The sequence below is a fragment of the Protopterus annectens genome, chromosome 12.part0, assembly GCF_019279795.1.
Source record: "Protopterus annectens isolate FY-2018-M chromosome 12.part0, PAN1.0, whole genome shotgun sequence".
NCBI lineage: Eukaryota > Metazoa > Chordata > Ceratodontiformes > Protopteridae > Protopterus > Protopterus annectens.
In genome coordinates this window covers 1143479685-1143499645 of record NC_056746.1, presented here as the reverse complement: position 1 = coordinate 1143499645, position 19961 = coordinate 1143479685, and the positions used below count along the sequence as shown (strand labels likewise).

Sequence of the window (19961 nt, the reverse complement as noted above, 5' to 3'; positions counted from 1 at the left end):
CAGTATAAAAGAGGAATGAATGTATGTATGCTCATGCCATCTTTAGTTCTTTCTTGCCCTTGCTATCATTAGTGGTAAGGTCTGAGAACAGAGCATGGGAAGCCCAATTAATAAAATGGTCCCTTACCAGGATGCTCAACCAGAACTAACCTAATAAACAACTTCTCTACACACTAGGTCAACTTACAAAAGGACAGCACAGTTTGAGGTAGAATGAGAGGAGGATATAAGGAATAAGAATGAGTGGGTACCCACCCCCAAGTCCAAAAGGACCAAGGAAAGCAAAGGGAGAGAATGGTAGAAGGCATGAATATTACTGCTATTGTGGCCATACTTAAACACCAAAAATGATGTTAAGTTCCTAATACAACTATACTCTGTCCATCATGCTGCCCACTGTTGCAGCAGTCATAACTTCTTGGGCTGATTCCCAAAGCTAACAAACTTAGAGATGGTTGTACCAAAGAACAAGAGGGTTGCAAGAGAATTTGTAAGACAGCTCTGGTAAACCCTGGTGTTGGCTTGGAAGAAATATCCAGGTTGTAATACTTCAGAAAAGTGTAAAGTGGGTGCACACAGTAAGAACCAGGTCCAATACTTTTGAGCCCCTAGTTGAGACTTTAAGCAGTTGGTATGTGTAGGAATCCTTTTGGGCATTTATTTGAGGTGGTGTACTGTTAGGCATGACAGAAAGGGAGACTATTTTAGATATATCTCACTGGCTACAGGTGTACAGCAGATGGCTACAATATGGTATGGAGTTCTACTTACAGTGAAAAGGATATGGAGGAGCACAACCTCATTGTCCTGGGTTACGCATCTAGGATGTGATAATGTTTTTAGGAACAGACACTCCCCCTTCACATTTTCTATGTCGGACCTGAAAGTGTGGTAGGCATTGAAATCCTGCACAGTGGGGTGCTACCACTGTTCTGAAATCACATTTCAGTAACTACAGAAACATCTATACTTTCAAGAATGAGGAACATCTGAAAGAAGGGTTAACTTCTTGTTCAGACTTCTAGCACTGAGGAGTGCTAACAGTACACAGTTTTGATTTTGATAGGCTACATAGACAGTTTGAGGAGACTGACGAATGGCTTTACGAGCCACTTTTGTGTGGGAGACAGTGAAGATTATTACAACATTTAAAGCTGTGAAAATACTTCTGCTGTTAATGCTCTAGTGTGAGACTGAAGAAGCACAGAAAGGTGCTTAACAGCTGTCTATTCTCCAAACTTGGAGTGTACTCTCAGGTTTTCTATGCATTAGGGTATTACAATGAATTTTTATAAAGTTGTTGAAGTTACTACCATTTATTTACCTATGAATTGTGGGAATACAGAACTGTGAAGAGCTATTCTTGTTTCTAGAGGGCTTTACTTGTGTAACCCGCTTTGGAATTGTAAATAAGCTATGACTGATTTTATTCTTCTAAGCCTACTGTCTAAGCAGTTCCGAGCTCCTTGATCAGCAACCTGTTACAAAAATGATAATGGAAACCTGGTGAAAGAGTAATATTAGCATTCATCAGGAGAACACATGGCAACAAACATTCACAGCATGCCCAAATATACTTCTGTGCTCTGGGGATTTTGTGACACAGATAGAAAACAGAAGACCACCTACACAGTTTTACCCGTATATTCATTTTGCGATAATTTTGATAAAAACAATATAGCTTTTGGTATAATGATATCAGCTACACACTGGAACAGTTTTTACAACTTCAGGACAAACAAGCAAGAAAGATGCTACAGAGGAGTGACACAAAGAAAAAACATTTATTGAAACAAAGTGCTCTGTAAACAGCTGTTATACTCAAGTCAGGGTACTTTATTTGCGAAGTCTTAAGCATTTGCTATAATGGGTATATTAGGCAATAAACCTTCACCTGAATCATAAAATCATTCTCTTCTTGCACCTCACATATGCAACGCACAATCTCGAAGTATCCTTCCTCCCCATCTTGGAATTCATCAGGATTTGTTGTGACATCAATATCATGGTTGTACTCTTCATCACTCCAGAACAAACTGTCTGTAGAGGAGTCACTAAGGGTGTCTTCTACAAAAGCAAACCAATACACACATCAGAGTACTACGTGCATTTTCAAAGGTGTTCAAAAATGCTGAAAGAGCTTTATAGGTAGGCAACCTCACCCCAAAAAATAAATGTTTTACTTTTTTTTTTTTACATTTAAAGAAAATACACTTACAATATTAAGTATCTACCTGTTCAACTTGTCAATGTACTAACCATTTATTAATGATCAATAAATGCTGCTTAATAAAGACCAACTATCCACATTTATTACGCTCTTGTGAGACCTTTGCCTTTCTTCACATTCTGTGAGACTGTTGAGTGAGAAATCATACAGAGGAAAACAAGCCCAGCTCAGTGGTGTAGATGGTCCTGACTATATCCCACAAGACCAATGTTCATTTAGTAGCATGGAAGGCAGGAACATCAGGGCAGGGTAGGATGGGATCAGCAGCCGACATTGGTTTGCCCATTCTGAGGGAAGAAAACCATCCTGTCTGCTGCAATGCTAAACCAGACATGACTGTGAGCAGGTCCTTGCACAAGGCACTATGGGCCAGGGTGAAAGTTAGCAGGACTGGCATGTAACAGTACATGCACACATCTCAGTAGACAGTTGCTACTGTGGAAGCCACAGCCACTGCAGGGAGGGGTTAGGCGGGGGGAGGGGGTGCAGCAAGGACTGTATGCATCTTCTGGTGACTGGCTCTTGCCTACAAAGGGAACAAATGGGCAACTAGGCTCATGCCTCGGTCAGTCAAGGTATGTTTCCCAACCTTTAATGGGTGACAAATGGATCTAATTATGCTCTTGTCTCAGTCAGTGTCGAATCTCCCAACTCAGGAGTGAACAGGCCTGGCTCACCCTTTAAGAAAAAATAAATAAGCTTAAGGTTGGCAAGGAAGGGGGGTGTAATGCAACCAAATTTAGCTCTAATACTACTACTAGAATTTCTGAAGCATTTACTTTACAAGTGAATTTATTCAGATAAATTAATAAAATGACAATGCACTTAACATATATTAAAAACTTTCACCTTGTGCAAATAATTTACTGAAATCTTTTTTGAAACAAATCTTTATCTGTGGCTATTCTATATCTTCTGTACAACCCCTCCCCATAACAAGTTAAAGAGTTTCATTTCGCAAGAACATTTTATGTGACAGCGTTCCTAAACAATATGTCATAGGTCTGCTTAACACTGTTCCTTCAAAAAGACATCCTTGTTATAAATTATTTATCTGTTATAACCTGGAATGTGTGTTTACATCAAATAATTTTCTTTTAGGCTGCAGTTACTACAGGGAAAAATGCATCACATTTATTTACTTATTTTAATTAACATTTTGTTTACCAGGAAAGTCCGACTTGGATGAAGCCAATTTTCAGTGGAGGCCCGGGGAGAAACGATCCAGATGTATGTCTTTGTAACATGGGAGGAAACCGGAGCATACGGAGGAAACCCACACAAATGCAGGGAGTTCATGCAGACTCTGTATAGAAGGCACCCCAGCCGAGAATCGAACCGGAGAACCTCTTGCTGGGAAGAGACAACACAACTGCTGTGCCACTGTGCCATCCAATCAAGTCAGGTTGCAGTGACACCATACTACAAGTGACATGATTTTTATATCTGATGTCCCTCGACTAATTATGCAACTGCAACTCAGTAAGGAAGACTGTGAAGTTCTTTCCCAGTATGGTTTCCTGTAACTAGGGTTGCCACCTTTTCAAATGGCGAAAGTGGGACATTTACGGGACACGCATCAGATTTTACAGGCCGACACTTACCCACGGTCAGTACAAAGGATAGAACTTTACTTTTTTGCCTAAATAAAAGCTTATTCTTATAGCAGTTTAGTTGCTTATTCTGTTTCTTGTAACATTTAGGTATTTTAGATACAGAAATAACTATTTTATGCAAATATTACATAAAATATGGGACATAATTATGTCCTACAATCTCAGGACAGTTGCCATTTGTGATATTTTTGGTCAGGACACAACTGCCCAAAGAGGGACTGTCCCTCGCAAAGTGGGACAGGTGGTAAACCCTACCTGTAACTGGAGAAATGGTGATATAATACTGCTGCTGTAAACCTCCCTCCTGCTAGCCAGCTAATGCAAGGTTCAAAGGACTGTCATTGGTTTCAGCAAGGCATTCCTAAAATAAATCCTAACTTTCAAACCCAAGTGACGGAATCCATGCAGGTATGGATCAACCTAGCACCCTCTGGGGCATTCCTGAAAATCTGCATCACTGTTCTGAATCTGTCGTCGTCATCATCATCATCATCATCATCATCATAAGCACAGACACTGTTGCTGCTCTGGTAGTTCCCACCTGTACTGTCCTTTAAACCTGGATACAAAGGAGTCACATTAACATCTCCCAAAAAGCACAGGCCAATGGAAGCAGCAGTAAAACAGTTCACTCTATAATGAGTCCTTCTAATAATCACAACAAGGCCTATACATTAAAATCATGGTACTTCTGTTCAGTTCGAACACAGGTTTTTGAACTACATAGTTGTTTAAAACATAATTACACTCTCCAGGGGAATTGGCCTCATCCTTGCTATTCTTTTTTCTCCCATATTTCCTGTATGTATAGTTTAGTCTTAAGAAAACATTCAACATCTTTGAATTTCCTCATTTCTGTTTTTTTTTTCTCCTGTTTTGAAGGTCCCACCAACATCCACTTAGTGAAATCTCAAACTGTTACTGAGAAAAAAAAACTTCTTTCTCCGACTATATGACAGGGGATACCTTATCTTTCTGCAGTTTTTCACTGTTAAGCCACCACTCAGTTTTACATTCTGACCACTATCATAATGAGGTCAGCAAAATGCTACAAAATCAGAAACTCTCTTCAAAACAGTTACCTTATTAGTTAAATCTTTATATGAAGAGTACAGGTTAGTTACAAACTGGTAAGCACTCCCTTTTTTGGTCAGTGAAGTGTTAACATTACCCATTTAAATGCAGAAACTTAAAAAGACTGTATGGAATAGCAGAAGTTGGCTGAAGGTAACTTACTAAATCTTTGAAGTGCCAAAATGTCAGCTACAGGTAAGCAAACCAGGACTTTAGTACCTGACACTTAATTAAGACAGTGTACAGGATGAGGGAGAACCTTGCTGGAGGTGGCACTTTGAAAAATCTGCAATTTATTTACTTTAAGAAGAAAGGGATTTAAGTGACTATGAAAGTCTTTTGGCAGCTTACATTTAGGAAAAAGTTAACTACTGTAATTTCAATTAGAAAAAAAAAGCAACACTGTATCAAGAGACAAAATAAGGAGCCAAAGTCTCAAAACACAGACAACCTAAGTGAATGCAGGGATAAACCACCAGATGTGATGTGTTCAGCTTGTAACCCACTAAAGGGAGCACAAATGAATTGTGGGACATCATCTTCATGGTAGAGAGGGATAAAGCCCAGCCAGCGACCCATTTGATCTGAGGCTGACTAGTGACCTGGGAAGTAAATGTCTGATACTAGCCTATTCACTCAGAGGGGAGATGGTCTGGTCTGCTGCTATTCTGATATCTCATAGCAAACAGAGCAGAGACTTGGGATACGCACTTGGCTCTGCCAAGAAAAACGTTTGCATGTTAGTGGTCGTCAAGCATAAGAAGCACATGCAGAAGCACATGCACTCTCCAGCGACAGTGCCTCAGGCCTTCACTAAAGTATATATGAGCATCTCAGCTATCAGGCAGGATGGTTAGGCTTACAGCAGAAAACTTCCTGATGACTACCATGTTACAGTAAGTTCTCTCCTCAGTGATTGGAAACATGAAGGATGGGACATATAGTGGCTGGCCAGATGATCTGTGCAGGAAGAAAAAGAACACGTGTAAATGTAAAAAAAAATCATTATGAAAGTAAAAAGAGTCAGTAAAGCAGGCTCCAAGTATGCCTAACAAATTGCGAACAGATACTGAGGAATTGGTGTTAACACAGAACATCAAGATTAAGATGAAAAGCAAGTGTTTCAGTTTCTGCATAAAGTTTTCCTTTAAGGTATTCTCTACTTTATCACCACAGGGAAAAGACAGACTCTAGAATTCAATGATCACCACCTGAAAATTTTACGGAAAAAAAATTAAGTCAGCATCTTCCATGTGCAAATTAACTGCTATCAGGGGAATGGGGCTTTAAGGAGACCCCTATTTATGCCTGACCGAATGGATACCATGTAGCCAAATTCTGTATTTGTAGGACATGATGATGTGTCAGCTAAGCTATGGTGGTCGGAGGTTTGACAAATGAAATGAACTTGAAAATTACTGCTGGGGCGGAGTTCAGGGTTCCCAAACAATGGCTATTCTACTTCTGTAACAATAGCTAGAGATGCACCATTATTCAGTTTAGGACTAAGAAACAGAAAATAAGAAAATTAACATTAGGATCTAGAAATGTTACACTGCAGACAACAAAAGGAGAAGTCAATGTTATAAAGAGGCTTCTTACTTTCATTTTACAAACTGACAGGTGGCATAAAACTCATGCATAAAATATTTATTTGCACTGCAAAACTGCCAAGTGGAGGACTGTTAGCAAACAAATACAGCTACTAAGGATGCTGGGGACAAGTATTAAGCTACTTACATACTTTACCACTCGCAAGAAAGTAGAGTTGTGTACACTTACCATAAATGTAGATGTTCGAGTGTATTCACTGTTGCAGTCATTACATTTGGGTTATCCCTGCCAGAGTAGCACTCGGCCGTCCCGAATACCAGAGACTTAGTATTTCTGTGTTGGTTGATGTTGCTTGAGGACTGACATCAGGTCGTCAGTGGTATAAAGTAAGGCAGCCGATGCCAGTACATCAGTTTTTCTTGCCCTAACCTGTCAGGAGCGCCCAAAGTAGGAGGCCAGGTTCTGGTGGATGAACCCCACCAGTGGAAAATAAATACCAATATGTCCCTTGTATGGAAAGGAGAACAACAAGGAAGAATGGTAATAAAAGGAGAGAGAGAAAAAAGGGGGATGGAGGGAGGGAAACCTGGACTGCAACAGTGAATACACTCGAACATCTACATTTATGGTAAGTGTACACAACTGTACTATGTTCTTCATGTTTCACTGTTGCAGTCATTACATTTGGGGAGATTCCCAAAGTTGAGGAAATGGGTGGAGGCAGTCAAGGAAGCTAGGGGCTGGCTAGGTTGCCCTGGAAGATTGCAGAGGTAAACCCTGCCCTGGATTTGGAGAAGAGAGGCAGGTGGTAATACTTGGTAAAAGTGTGAACAGATGTCCAGGTGGCAGCCTCCAGGATGTCCTTAGTGGGGACTCCTCTGAGGAAAGCTGCAGAGGTAGAGGCTGCTTTGGTGGAGTGCGTCCTGACCCCCCCTGGGGAGAGGCTTACCATGCTGTTTGTAGCAGAAATGGATGCAGTGCACTATCCATTTGGAAATGGTTTGTTTAGAGATGGCTTTGCCTTTTGCCCCTGTAGCAAACCTAACCAGCAATTGATCAGACTTTCTGAAGGATTTAGTCCTGTCCAGATAGTATCTGAGCTGTTTGTGCACATCTAGAGTGTGAAGAATCCTTTCCCCCTTGTTCTGGGGATTAGGAAAGAAGGTGGGCAAATGAATGTATTGGTTGAGGGCCACACTGGACACCACCTTGGGCATGAAGGATGGGTTAGTTCTGAGGGATACCCGGTCTGCATGGAAGATGATGAAGGGTTCCACAGCCATGAGTGCTTGCAGCTCAGAGACTCTTCTGGCTGAAGTGATGGCGAGAAGGAAGGCTATCTTCCAGGAGAGACATTTTAGTTCTGCAGAAGGAGGCAGGGTGAGCTTTTCCAAGACAAAGTTAAGGTCCCAAGCTGGTGCCATTCTGGGGGGCCTCAAGTTGCTAGCCCCTCTGAGGAACTGCTTGATTAAAGGGTGTGGGAAAAGGGGGTGTTCAGTAGGAAAATGAGCAGAAACAGCAGAGGCATGAATTTTTAGAGGAGAGAGAGAGAGACCAATGTGTAGTAGGTCAGCTAAGTAATCCAGGATGAGAGGGAGAGAGGGCTATGCCGTATTGGCCCACTTAGCCTGGATCCAGGTGCAGAACCTTTTCCATTTATCTGCACAAGACATTCAGGTGCTAGGGCGTCTGGCCTCACGGATAACATCCAGAACCTGTTTACTGAGGATGGCAGATTGGTTCCGGGTTAGGGAATAAGCCAAGCTGCCAAACTGAGTGTCTGCAATTGGGGATGCATGAATTCCCCTTCCCTCTGGGTTACGAGGTTTGGAATTTGAGGAAGATGCCATGAAGGCAAAGGGGACAGGCTGCACAGCAAGGGGTACCAGTGCTGTCTGGGTCAGTCTGGCGCTATAAGAATGGTCCTTGGTTTTTCCTCCCTGATTTTGAGCAGTACCCTGGGGATGAGAAAGGTGGGGGGGGGGAGGCATAGACCTAGAGGTTGAACCAGGGGAAGGACAGGGCATCTACTTTCCAAGCCATGCAGTTATGCTCCCTGGTGCAGAATTTGCTGAGCTGATGGTTGGTGTGGGAGGCAAAGAGGTCGACCTTCGGGGTTCTCCACTTCTTTGTTATTAGGAAGACAGTACTTCTGTTGAGCTGCCACTCGTGTGGGTCCAAAAGTTTCTGCTTAACTGGTCTGCCAGGGAGTTGAAAGAGCCTGGTAGGTATTGTGCTAACAGGTGTAGTTGCATGGAAGAGGCTGTGAGCCAAAGGGTCATGGCTAGTATGTAGAGAGGGTAGGAGCGAGTCCCTCCCTGCTTGCTGATGTACCACATCACAGTGATGTTGTCTGTTTTGACCAGGAGAACCCCTGGAGAGAGAAGGGGTTTGAAAGCTATCAAGTCGTACAGCACAGCCATCATCTTTTTTTGATTGATGTGCAGGGAGATTTGCTGTGGGCTCCATTGACCCTGTATGCACCTGCCATCCAGGTGTGCACCCCAAGCATAGTCTGAAGCATCTGAGGTGACGGTCTGGGAGGCAGGGTGTGGGGAGAAGGGCAGTCCCTTGCTGTGGGAGCATGCTGTTGCCCACCAAAGAAATTCTTTTCTGAAGCAAGGAATTATAGGTAGAAGAGTTTCCAGGTCTAGAGAGTGCTGACACCAAAGGCTCTTTAGGTACCACTGAAGTTTCATCATATGCCGTCTGGCACTGAGAAGTACGTAAGATGCCACGAACCCCAAAGCTTGCAGGATTTTCCTTGCTGAAAGCTGGGGCCTGGTGGCCAGTTAAGAGAAGTAGGCTGACAGCAAAATTTGTTTCTCTGGTGTAAGGTATGCCATCTGGGATGCTGTGTCAAGACTTGCTCACAAGAAGATTATCCTTTGGGTGGGCACCTGTTTTGATTTCTTTTCGTTGACTGTGTACCCTAGTAGGCTCTTTACAAAGATCAGCTGCTTGAGCAGCTTTTCCTGGCTGTCTGCCTGAATAACGCAGTCATGTAAGTAGGGGTAAATTTGAATATTTCTTGGTCTGTAAAAGGCAATGGCCAGAGCCCGGCATTTTGTGAAAACTCTGGGAGCAGTAGATAAGCCAAAGGGAAGCGCAGAGAACTAAAAGTGTTGAGATCTTGCCCTGAAGCGGAGATATTTTCTGCATGATTCCCTGAAAGGAATGCGAAGGTAGACCTCTTTTAGATCCAGGGTGGCTAGCCAGGCATCCTTGGAGAGCATGGGTAGCAGCTGCTGGAGGGTGAGCATTTTGAATTTTGGGATCACCAGGAAAGTGTTTAGAATGGATAGACTGAGGATGGGGTGCCAGGTGTCCTCTTTTCTGGGCACCAGAAAAAGTCTGGAGTAGAAGCCTTGGCCTATCTGTTCTGCACGAACGTGCTCTACTGCCCTCAAAGAGAGCAGGGAATGGATTTGCTTTTGAGCCTCTGCCCACTGATTTGGTGATAGATCTGGGAACCCTTTTGAGGTTGGAAGGGTGTGGAATGAGAATTTGTATCCCTGAGACACAATGTTCAGAACCCACTGGTCCTTGGTAATGGTGGCCCAGGTGCTTGAGTGAAAGCAGAGTTTTCCTCCTAGGGGTAAGTGAAGGTGGGCAGAGGGGAGGTCGGGAGGAGGTGAGTCATTGTGAGCTCTTACCATAAGGGGTGGCTTAGAACTTCCTGGTTTTGAAGTGGAGGTAGTCCACTGCTTATATCTCTGCCTTCCCTGGGGCTGCTGTCCAGGGGGTCTGTTTCCATGGGGCCTAGGCTGGGCCTGTTTACTCGGAGCAGGAAAGGACCAGTGCTTGGAGGGAAAATGCCTGCTGAACCAAGGGTCTGGACCTGTAAGAAATCTTTAACTGTATGCATAGATTTTACTTTTTCTTCCATCTTTTTTAAAACCTCTTCTGCCTTAGTGCCAAATAAGTTATCTTTGTACAAAGGTGCATCCAACAATTTAGATTTGACATGGTCTGGCAGGGGTCGTTCCTTAAGCATGCATGTCTTCTAATGACAGATCCAGTGACTGCTGCCCTGCTAAAAGCTTCTAGGGCATCAAAACCACAGTGCAAAGTGTGTTTAGCTACTTGACTTGCAGAGTGCATCAAGTCTTGTAACTCTTTAGATTCTGCCCAAGCAGGAAAGGAGGACATTGTTTTTGTTTAAGGAGTTCCAAGGTATATTGCTGATATTTAAGCATATGGAACTGACAATTTAGTGCCCTGATAGCAAGAGTAGCTAAGATGTATACCTTTTTACCCTATCTGTCCAATGCTCGGGAATTCCTGTTTGAGGGGGTGGGATTCTTAGCAGAGGTTGCTTTAATCCCTTTTGGTCCTTGAGAAATTACCTCAGGGTTAGCTGCTGGATTTTTAAAATGATATTTGTGTGAGTCAGGGACTCTGTAGTACCTGTCTGGTTTTCTGGGAACAGGAGGATGGCGTCAGGAGTCAAGCTGGATTCAAGGAAAACATCATCCACCACATCTAGGACTAGGGGGGGTGGACAAGGGTCTGTGTTGCCGAAGATCTAGGAAATCCCAGAGTCTCTTTTTAGACTGAGTGGTAGTCCTGACTCTCCCATTGGAAATGCTCCCTTAAAGTATGCAGGGTTTCCCCAAAGGAAGAATTCTCTGGGGGAAAGGCTGAAGGAATGGATTCCTCTGCATCAGAATCCTCATAAGTGGAGAGGGGCTGCATGCCTTCATAGTCAGATGCATCAGATTCATCTGACTCTTGTTCAGACAAAACTACTGGGGACAGATCGCTCTCTTTTTGAGGGGGTAGCTTGGCTTCCCCTGATCAGCATGATAAGGTCTTCTGCCATTTTAAGCATTTGAGACTGAGGCAAGGTAGCAGGCGCCTGACAGTTGGTAGTTGGTTTCTTGTGTGTGGTTCGAACCCTGGGCCTAAGGAACTGAACTTGGTTTTAGAAAGAACGGTAGTCGCGAAAGAAGACGTCAGTTTGTGTCGAGATTCAGTGCTACGAAGGACTTCCTCGGAAGCCGGTGCCTGCTCAGCGGCTCCGGACCCATCCAAGGTAGAGATGACCGCAGGATCCTTAGAAGAAGAAGAGTTTTGCGACATACCGAACTCTGAAAGGGTCTCGGTAGCGGCCTGCAAATCAACTGAAGCGGGCATCAGGGGCTGCGAAAGCACCTCACTGAGTACCGGAGTACTGACGACTAGCTCAATGGAAGCGTCGTCAGAAGGGTTGGACCTGTGCGGTCTGTCTCTCTCTCTCTCTTCATCTTTACGTTTTTTTTTTTTTTTTTTTTTTTTTGAAGATCTGCTTGCTGTTGGATGGCTTACGAAGCCATATCGGAATTTGAGGACTGTAAATGAAAACATCTGTCTACAATAAGGGCCCGACGACAGATAGTTCTGGTGTTAAAGCACAGAAGCGACAATGGGGGATGTCGTGGTCTGGGCCTAGACAAGTGAAGCACTAAGAGTGGAAATCTCAGTGTGGTACTTGCTTTCCACAAGCGAGACAATTATTAACTTTTTCTGACATCGGTTAGTGCCCCCAACGGGGTACTTAGTTTTAGAAGACTTCAACTTAAATTCGGAAATGAAACTCAGGTAGTGGCCGACTGGCACTCGTGCAAACTGTTTCTGCTTTGGGCTCCACAGCAAGAAAGACTGATGTAATGGCGATGGCTGCCTTACTTTATACCACTGACGACTTGACGTCAGTCCTCAAGCAACAGCAACTGATACAAAAATACTAAGTCTATGGTATTCGGGCCAGCCGAGAGCTACCCTGGGGGGACAAATCCAAATGTAATGACTGCAACAGTGAAGAACATCAAACTCTTGCACTCCACTACCGTTTCTGGCTACCAAACCAATGAACATGACATGCTCTTTTTCACAACTGAATGCATGCAGAGACACATTGGCATCCAACACAAATATAACGACTACATTTAGGAATACCCCCCCCCCCCAACACACACACCCACACACACACACACACACACACACACACACACACACACACACACACACACACACACACACACACACACACTGTGGAACACTGCCAAAAAAAAATCCTTGACCTGAGAAATAAATTCAATACCTCAAATTCCAAAAGTGAACTTGGGAGGTTAAATAAAGACTTTAGGCACAAAATCAAATCCTCCTCACTTTCTGTGAAAAGACCACCATAAATTTTCTTCACATATGTTAAACCCAAAACTTTAGGAACAACATCCAACACTGCATCGAAGGGATACAAATACCTACTCAGCACCAAGGACATAGCAAACATGCCATCAATAAATTTATCTCAAACTTTATAATTCTATCCCCGCCAACTGCCATAATTTCTGCACCCACACTAAAGACCATCGTGGATTTAAGGGCAATGTTCAAAGTCAAAAACACTACTTCGACACAGGCTCAGACAATGTGTCTCACTTTCTTGCCAGTATAAAGCACAGCCCCACCAACTTGTTACTAAATTTGTTGAACCTCAGCATTGAAACAGACTTTGTGCCAAAGATGTGGAGAACAGTTGTGCCCATCTCCCCCCACAAGGACAGATCCACTACTTATTACAGCAACTACAGACCAGTAAGCTTTACCAGACTTATCTGAAATGTAAAGGAGCTCATTATTATGCAACTTGTTAATAAAATATACTGGTGGCTTACAATCCCTGGTCCCACACCAGTTTAGGTTTGTAAACGGAAAATCCTTCCCATTAAACTTCATAGACTTCTTTGAAAAAGTCACAGAGGCACTGGAAGGGGGCAAATCAGTACATACTATTAACCTTGGACTAACAAAGGCCTTAAATACCATTTCACATTCTGGCGTTATTGACAAATTAATCAGACTAAATGTAGACCCTTATGTAACCTACTGGACAGTGAACAGATTCAATCAGCTATTCTGTAACTGTTCATGGGCAGGAGTCTTCCAGGGATCAGTGATAGGGCTGCTTCTGTTTGGTATTTAGTTCTCTAGGGTAAAGCTAATGTTAAGGGTCTGTGGCTGATCAAGTGTGCAGATGACTGAAGTCTTGGAGCTGTCATCAACTCTGCAGAGAACTATTACATCCTCCAAGAGGACCTAACATGTACAGACATACTGCCAGACCACCGTCTAAAGCAAAATGCTTACCAGGAGTAGTAGTTCGTCCTTTGGGAAACATGAGCACCTTTGCACATAGTACATAACCTACACACCTTCAAAACACACAATTTTTAGGGGCTTGGACAATTTTGTTTACAAAACATACTCTTCCTTTGATAACCACAAAGCTGTTAACACAACAAACACCCACTCAAAAAAATCTAAACCTCTACTACAACAAACAGAACTTGCCAGCAAGCTAAATATCTTGCTCAAAGAATTTCTCTCCTCTGGAACAGACTTTCTTATTTATATTATGCAAAACAGCTCCTAGCTCACTTCAAACACAACTTAGATGAGCAGATAGGGAAAGAATAGTTGTGTAAAATCTTACCATAATCATAGATGTTCTTCTCTTCCATGTTGCAGTACTGTAGTTGTGGGATTTCCTGCCCTCAGGCAACTCCTACATCGGCTCCTATACAAAAGCTTCAGCTTGGCTGTTGCAGCGTGCGTGGAACATCAGACGCAAGGCCATAAACCAGGCTCCTTAAATGTGACATCTGCACGCACAATCGTCAGAACTTGAAGGCCACCAGGTAGAGAAGAAGGCCCAGCAGGAGGAATGCCAGTGGTTTTCAGGTGTGTGACTTTGGTGTCCTACAGTAGCATGGATAGGTCCAGGTATTAGCTGGGAGTACAGGATAGTGAAATGGGGGTAATGGTGGGTGGGAAGGAATACTGCAACATGGAAGAGAAGGACATCTATAGTTATGGTAAGATTTTCACAACTATTCTATGTCCTTCTATTCCTATGTTGCAGTATACTAGTTGTGGGACAGTACCACAGCTTAAGAGAGGGTGGCAGATGCTGAAGAGGATTATACAAAGCCCTGTAAGACAGCCCTGGCGAATCTTGTCCGTGCTCTGGAGACTTGGTCAAGTTTGTAATGTTTGGTGAAAGTGCGGATAGTGGACCATGTGGCTGCTTCCATAATGTATGCCATGTCCAGACCTTTTTTGAAAGCCTTGGAGGCGGCCACAGTCCTAGTGGAATGGGCCTTTACTCCCACCATGTTTTTTTCCCATGGTGGGAGTAACAGAGACAAATAGTTTTTCTGATCCAGCATGCGATGGTTTGTTTGGAGACTGCCTTGCCCAGGGCTCTGGGGTGAAAGGAGACAAAGAGCTGTTTAGATTTCCTAATGGTTTTGTTTTTGTCCAGGTAGAATCTTAGCTGCCTGTGCACATCCAAGGAGTGCAGCATCCTCTCCCCTTCATTAGTGGTGGAGGGAAAGAAAGTGAGTAGATGGATAGATTGGTTTAGAGACAAGTCACTGACCACCTTGGCATAAAGGAGGGATTAGTTTGCAGGGTGACTCTGTCTTTGCAGAAGGTGGTGTGTGTGTGGGGGGGGGGCAGGCCATTAAGGCCTGCAACTCTGACACCCTTCTGGCTGAAGTGATAGCCACCAGAAGGACAGTTTTCCATGTACACATCTTTAGGGAAGAAGACCCAGCCAGTTCGAAATGGTGCTGGGTTAGGTTTTCCAGGATGTAGCTAAGTTCCCACGGCGGGGGGATAGGTTTCTTTGATGGTCTCATGTATAAAAGCCCTTTAAGGAAGAGCTTTACTTCGAGCCTGGCTAGCAAGGGGGGATCAAGGGGCAAGCAGGCTGATATAGCAGAAAAGTGTACTTTCACTGAAGAGTAAGAAAGTCTGCTTTTAATCAATTGACACACATAAGAGAGAACAAGGTGGGCTTCAGCAGAGCAAGGGTCCCTTCCCTTGTCCAGACACCACTTTGTAAATCTTTCTCACTTAGCTAGGTAAGATTTTCTGGTGGCAGGTTTCCTTGCCTCCCTCAGGACTGAAAGCACGTCCTCTGAGCAGTGGTGTCTGAAGGGAATCAAAAGTTTATCACCCACAGAGTCAGCAATAACATCTACAAGTGTAGGTGGAGGAGAGTTCCTTTGTCTTGTGTCAGTAGGTCCACCTTGAAGGATAACTTGTAGTGATTGCCCTTGGCTAGATTGTGAAGTAGAGGGAACCAGTACTGCCTTGGCCAGTAGAGAGTCACTAACAAGATTTTTGGTTTGTCCTTCTGGATTTTCAGGAAGACTTTCTGAATCAATGGGGGGGCATAAAGGAATTTCCCCTCCCAAGAGATGCTGAAAGAGTCCACTCTCCATGCTAGAGGGGAGTAGGTCTTTGAGCAGAAGGTCTGCCATTGCCTGTTCTCGGGGGGGGGGGGGGACAAATAGGTCTATTTGTGGAGTACCCTACTGGTGGACTATGTTTATGAAGAACCCCCCCCCTGTCCAGCATCCATTCATGCTGTGGGGAGGAGGTCCTGCTTAGGAGATCTGCTTGCTTGTTGTCCTGCAAAGGGATGTAGGTCGCCTCCAGGATCAAGTTGTGGCGAGAGAGGCTAAGACCAATATCAGCAGGGTCAGTTTGCACAGCTGATAGGCCTTTGTTCCTCCTTGTACGGTGAAGTACCACATAACAGTGGTATTTTGTCGGTCACTATTACGAGCACCCCTGGTACAAGAAGGGGAATAAAGGTCTTTAGAGCTAGGGAGACTGCTGTCATTTCCCTGACATTGATGTGCTTGGCCTGTAGAGAAGGGTGCCACTTTTCTTAAACCCTGTAGGATGCCAGTGTCACCCCCCAACCTGAATATGAGGCATCTGTATGCATTGTTTCGGTTGGGGTGGGGGATCCGAGTGGGAGTCCTGGGTTTAGTTGGACTTGTTGGATCCACCAGCTGATCTCTGTCTTTAGACAGGGAAGGAGGGGAATGACCTGCTCTAAGTGATGTAGGTGTTGGGACCAAATGTTTTTGAGGTAGCGCTGTAGCTTGCACATGTGCATTCTGGCCAGTGGTAGCATGGGGATGGTTGCTGCCATTAAGCCCAGGAGACGAATGAATTGCCTTGCCGTCACCTTCTGGGAGTGTACACCTTCTGGGAGTGTAGGGTTTCCTGGTAGTGGGAAGTCAGGGATAGAACCATGTCCTGTGGGAGAAAGGCCTTCATTTTGACTGTTCTGATTCTGCAGCCTAGGAAAATCTTGTCCTGGCCTGGGTTCAGGGAGGACTTTGGGAGGTTGCTGGTGAACCCTAGATTTTGCAGAAGGGACACATTGAAGTGCAGATGCCTTGAAAGGGTATCTCTGGATTCTGCTAGTATTAGGATGTCGTCCAGATATTGGTAAATCTTGATTTCCTGAGTTCTGCACTGCAGAAGCCAATGGCTAGGGCTAGGCACTTTGTAAAGACTTGGGGGGGCAGTGGATAAACCAAAAGGCAAGGCAGTAAATTAGAAATGAGAGGAAGGTCCAGAGAAACTCAGGAATCGTCTGTGGGAAGCCCTGATGGGTATGTGCAGGTAGCCTTCTTTTAGGTCCAGGGTGGCCATAAAGACCTTGGCTGGAATAAGAGGCAGCAGAGCATTGTGAAGGAAGGTACCTGAAGGTGTAGATTTAGAAAGGAACGGTCTAAAATGGGTCTCCAGGGCCCATCTTTTTTGGGGACCAGGAGGAGACGGGAGGTAGAATCCCTTTCCTTCCTATCCTAAGGGGACAGGTTCTATGGTGCCTAGTTTTAGTAAGTCTGACAAAACTTCAGGCAGGAGATGAACCTGGTTTTTTTTGTGTGGAATGGAATACCTTTCTGGGTGTTTTTTCTTTCCGGGATAGGAAGTAACCTTTTCGGATAATGGATAGGACCCACTGGTCTGTGGTGATGGAATGCCAGAGGGGGAGACACTGGGGAAGGCGTGCAGAGAGTGGTAGGTGGGCAAGGCAATCACGCATTATTGTGACTTCCTCTGTCCTGAAAGGACTGTCTGAGCTGAGGAGGTGGTGCAGTAGGTCTGGACGTGGTAGGTCTTCTCGCCCCTCTTCTAGATCTGGAAGAGGAAGCAGCTGTCTGAGGAGGGTTACCCCTTACAAAAGTGGTTTTAGCAGGGTAGTTCCTATAATACTTAGGAATGGGGGACACCAGCAGATGTTTGATGTCCTGTAATTCTTTACTTTTTCCTGCAGATTCTTGAAAAGGTCTGCAGATTGTTTACCAAAAAGGAAATTGTGTTCTAGGGGAGTGTCCAAGATCTTGGACTTGAAGTCTTCTGGTAGATTCTGTAACCTCAGCCAGGAGTACCTCCTGAGGACAGAAGCAGATGCTGCTGAGCGGGCAGATGCTTCTGCAGCATTGTAGCTGCATTTGACAGAGTGCCTGGCTACTTGCTGAGCCAAGGACAGTTTGGAGGTAATGTCAGTCTTAATGGGGCTGTCAGGAATACAAGCCAGCATGGAGGAGGCTTGAGACACTAAGTCTAGAGCATACTTAGTCATGTGGGTCTGATAATTTATGGCTCTGAAAGCCAAAGTGGAGGATGTGTATACTTTCTTTCCCATTCTATCCATATATTTGCTATCTTTATCTGTGGGTTGGAGGGATGCGGAAGGCAACAGTCTTCATAGCTAGGTCCGCCAAGGGTGGTTTAACTAGGAATTTATGCTCTTCTGGCACTTTATAGAAGGGGTCAGGGTGCTTAGGGGCCGGAGGCTGGGAGTCTGGGGCCTTAGAAGCTGAATTAAAGGCATCCAAGTAAGCAGGTAGAACCAGAGGGGCGGCCAAAGGGGAGGATGATTCTACTTGAAGCAGCTCAAAGTACCTCTTTTGGGTGTCAGTCATTTGGGAAGTATCCCATTTGAAGTAATCTTTCATCTTGGTGATGGTCTCACCAAATGTAATATCCTCAGGTGGAGAATCCCCTTCCACAGATTCCTCATCAGGAAAATAATACTCCTGGGGAGAAGCAATCTGGGATGTATATAAAACAGAGTCCTCTGAGGAAGAAAAGGAAGAATCATGTTCTTCCTCCATAACTAGGGAGGTCATGGGTGGGAGGGAAGAGGCACATGCAGGTCTAGTGCTCAGTAAAGGCAGAGTAGTGAAGGCTGAAGGCCCAAGAGCCATAAAGACCTTTATGAGAGAGGAAGTAAAGACCTGCCAATCTGGTATGGCATTTGTAGAGGAGGAGGTATGTTTGGTTTTCTGTTTCTTTTTGGCTGGAGTGGAAGTTGGAACGGGCCTGGCATCAGGTTTTGAAGTTAACATATCCGAAGTCTGGATCCCGGTTGGAGGTACCAGAGAAACTGGTTCCCCCCTCGACATCGATGGTAATAGGTGTCTGCGTAAGCTCCGAGGACGTGCCGGTCGTTAGCTGTGCAACGGCTTCCTCAAGACATGTTGTTGAAGTCGATGGATTTGCTGAGCGCACCTCAACTCCTAGATCGGCAGTTGGCAGGGTGTCGGGAAGCGGCAGGCGAGGAAGGCCTAGGAATCTTGGCCTTCTTGCGTGGAGGTTTGGGCGCAGCCTCCGATGCGGGATCCATTCTAAGGGCTAACCGTTTAAGGCGCTGGTTTTCCAAGTAGAGGTTTAAAGCAGCCAGATGGCTGCGTAGGGTCTTTGGCACAAATGATTGACAAATTAAGCAGGAAGAATGATCGTGTTCCCGGCCTAAGCAAAAAACACACCTATCATGGGCATCTTTATGGGGTATCTGGTGCCGCACTGGCACTTTCCCTTTTTACCTGACATCAGCTAAAGGCTACAATAACCAAGCCTAAGCAATAACAATCGGCAAAACAAGAAAAAACAGAAACCCAATGGGTTACTTAGCTTTATTGATGCGACGTCTGTGAAGGAGCGATCGTATGATGCGTAGGTCATCTGCAGCTGAAAAGTTCTGAGGATTGTGCGTGCAGACATCACATTTAAGGCCCCTGGTTTATGGCCTTGCATCTGACGTCCCACGCACGCTGCAATAGGCAAGCTGAAGCTTTTGTATAGGAGCCGACGCATGAGTCGCCTGAGGGCAGGAAATCCTACAACTAGAATACTGCAACATAGGAATAGAAGGACATCTGTAAATTCACACAAAGACTGGCCACTCTATTCCTCAGGGAAAGGGGGAATGAGTACTGAAGTTCTGCTGACTAGGCTGCAAATGATCTGTCTGATCAACGGCCTAGTAATAACCTAAGAATCTCACACCATAAAGCAGTACAAATGTAGAGAAAACAGTTCCACATTATTCATTCATTTACCTGAATTACACTTCTTATTAGTCTAATTCAGAAAACTCTTTATAAAACATAGTAAGATAGCCCTCCAAAATGTGTGACAAAGTTTCAGCATGCAAGATTACAGAAACAGTTTCTTAATAAACTTAGGGCCATGCAAACCATCCAGCTTGCCCATATAATCCAGTACTGGTGGGATATTAATAGTGTTCACCATTAAGCAGATTTTCCCCATATATGCCAAATATCCCAGGTGAAAATTTACTATTACCAATCTAGTCATCCAGACTAGTTTTAAAGGTT

General features: G+C 44.5%; 1 protein-coding gene across 1 annotated transcript in view; it reads right to left on the bottom strand.

Annotated features, from left to right (window-relative positions):
* LOC122817033 (trichohyalin-like) overlaps positions 1-19961 on the bottom strand; it is a 1834860-nt gene that overhangs the window by 212767 nt on the left and 1602132 nt on the right. Inside the window, exon 15 of the mRNA XM_044090165.1 lies at positions 1895-2067. Coding sequence (XP_043946100.1) covers positions 1895-2067 — 173 coding nt within the window. The remainder of the gene's footprint in view (positions 1-1894; positions 2068-19961) is intronic.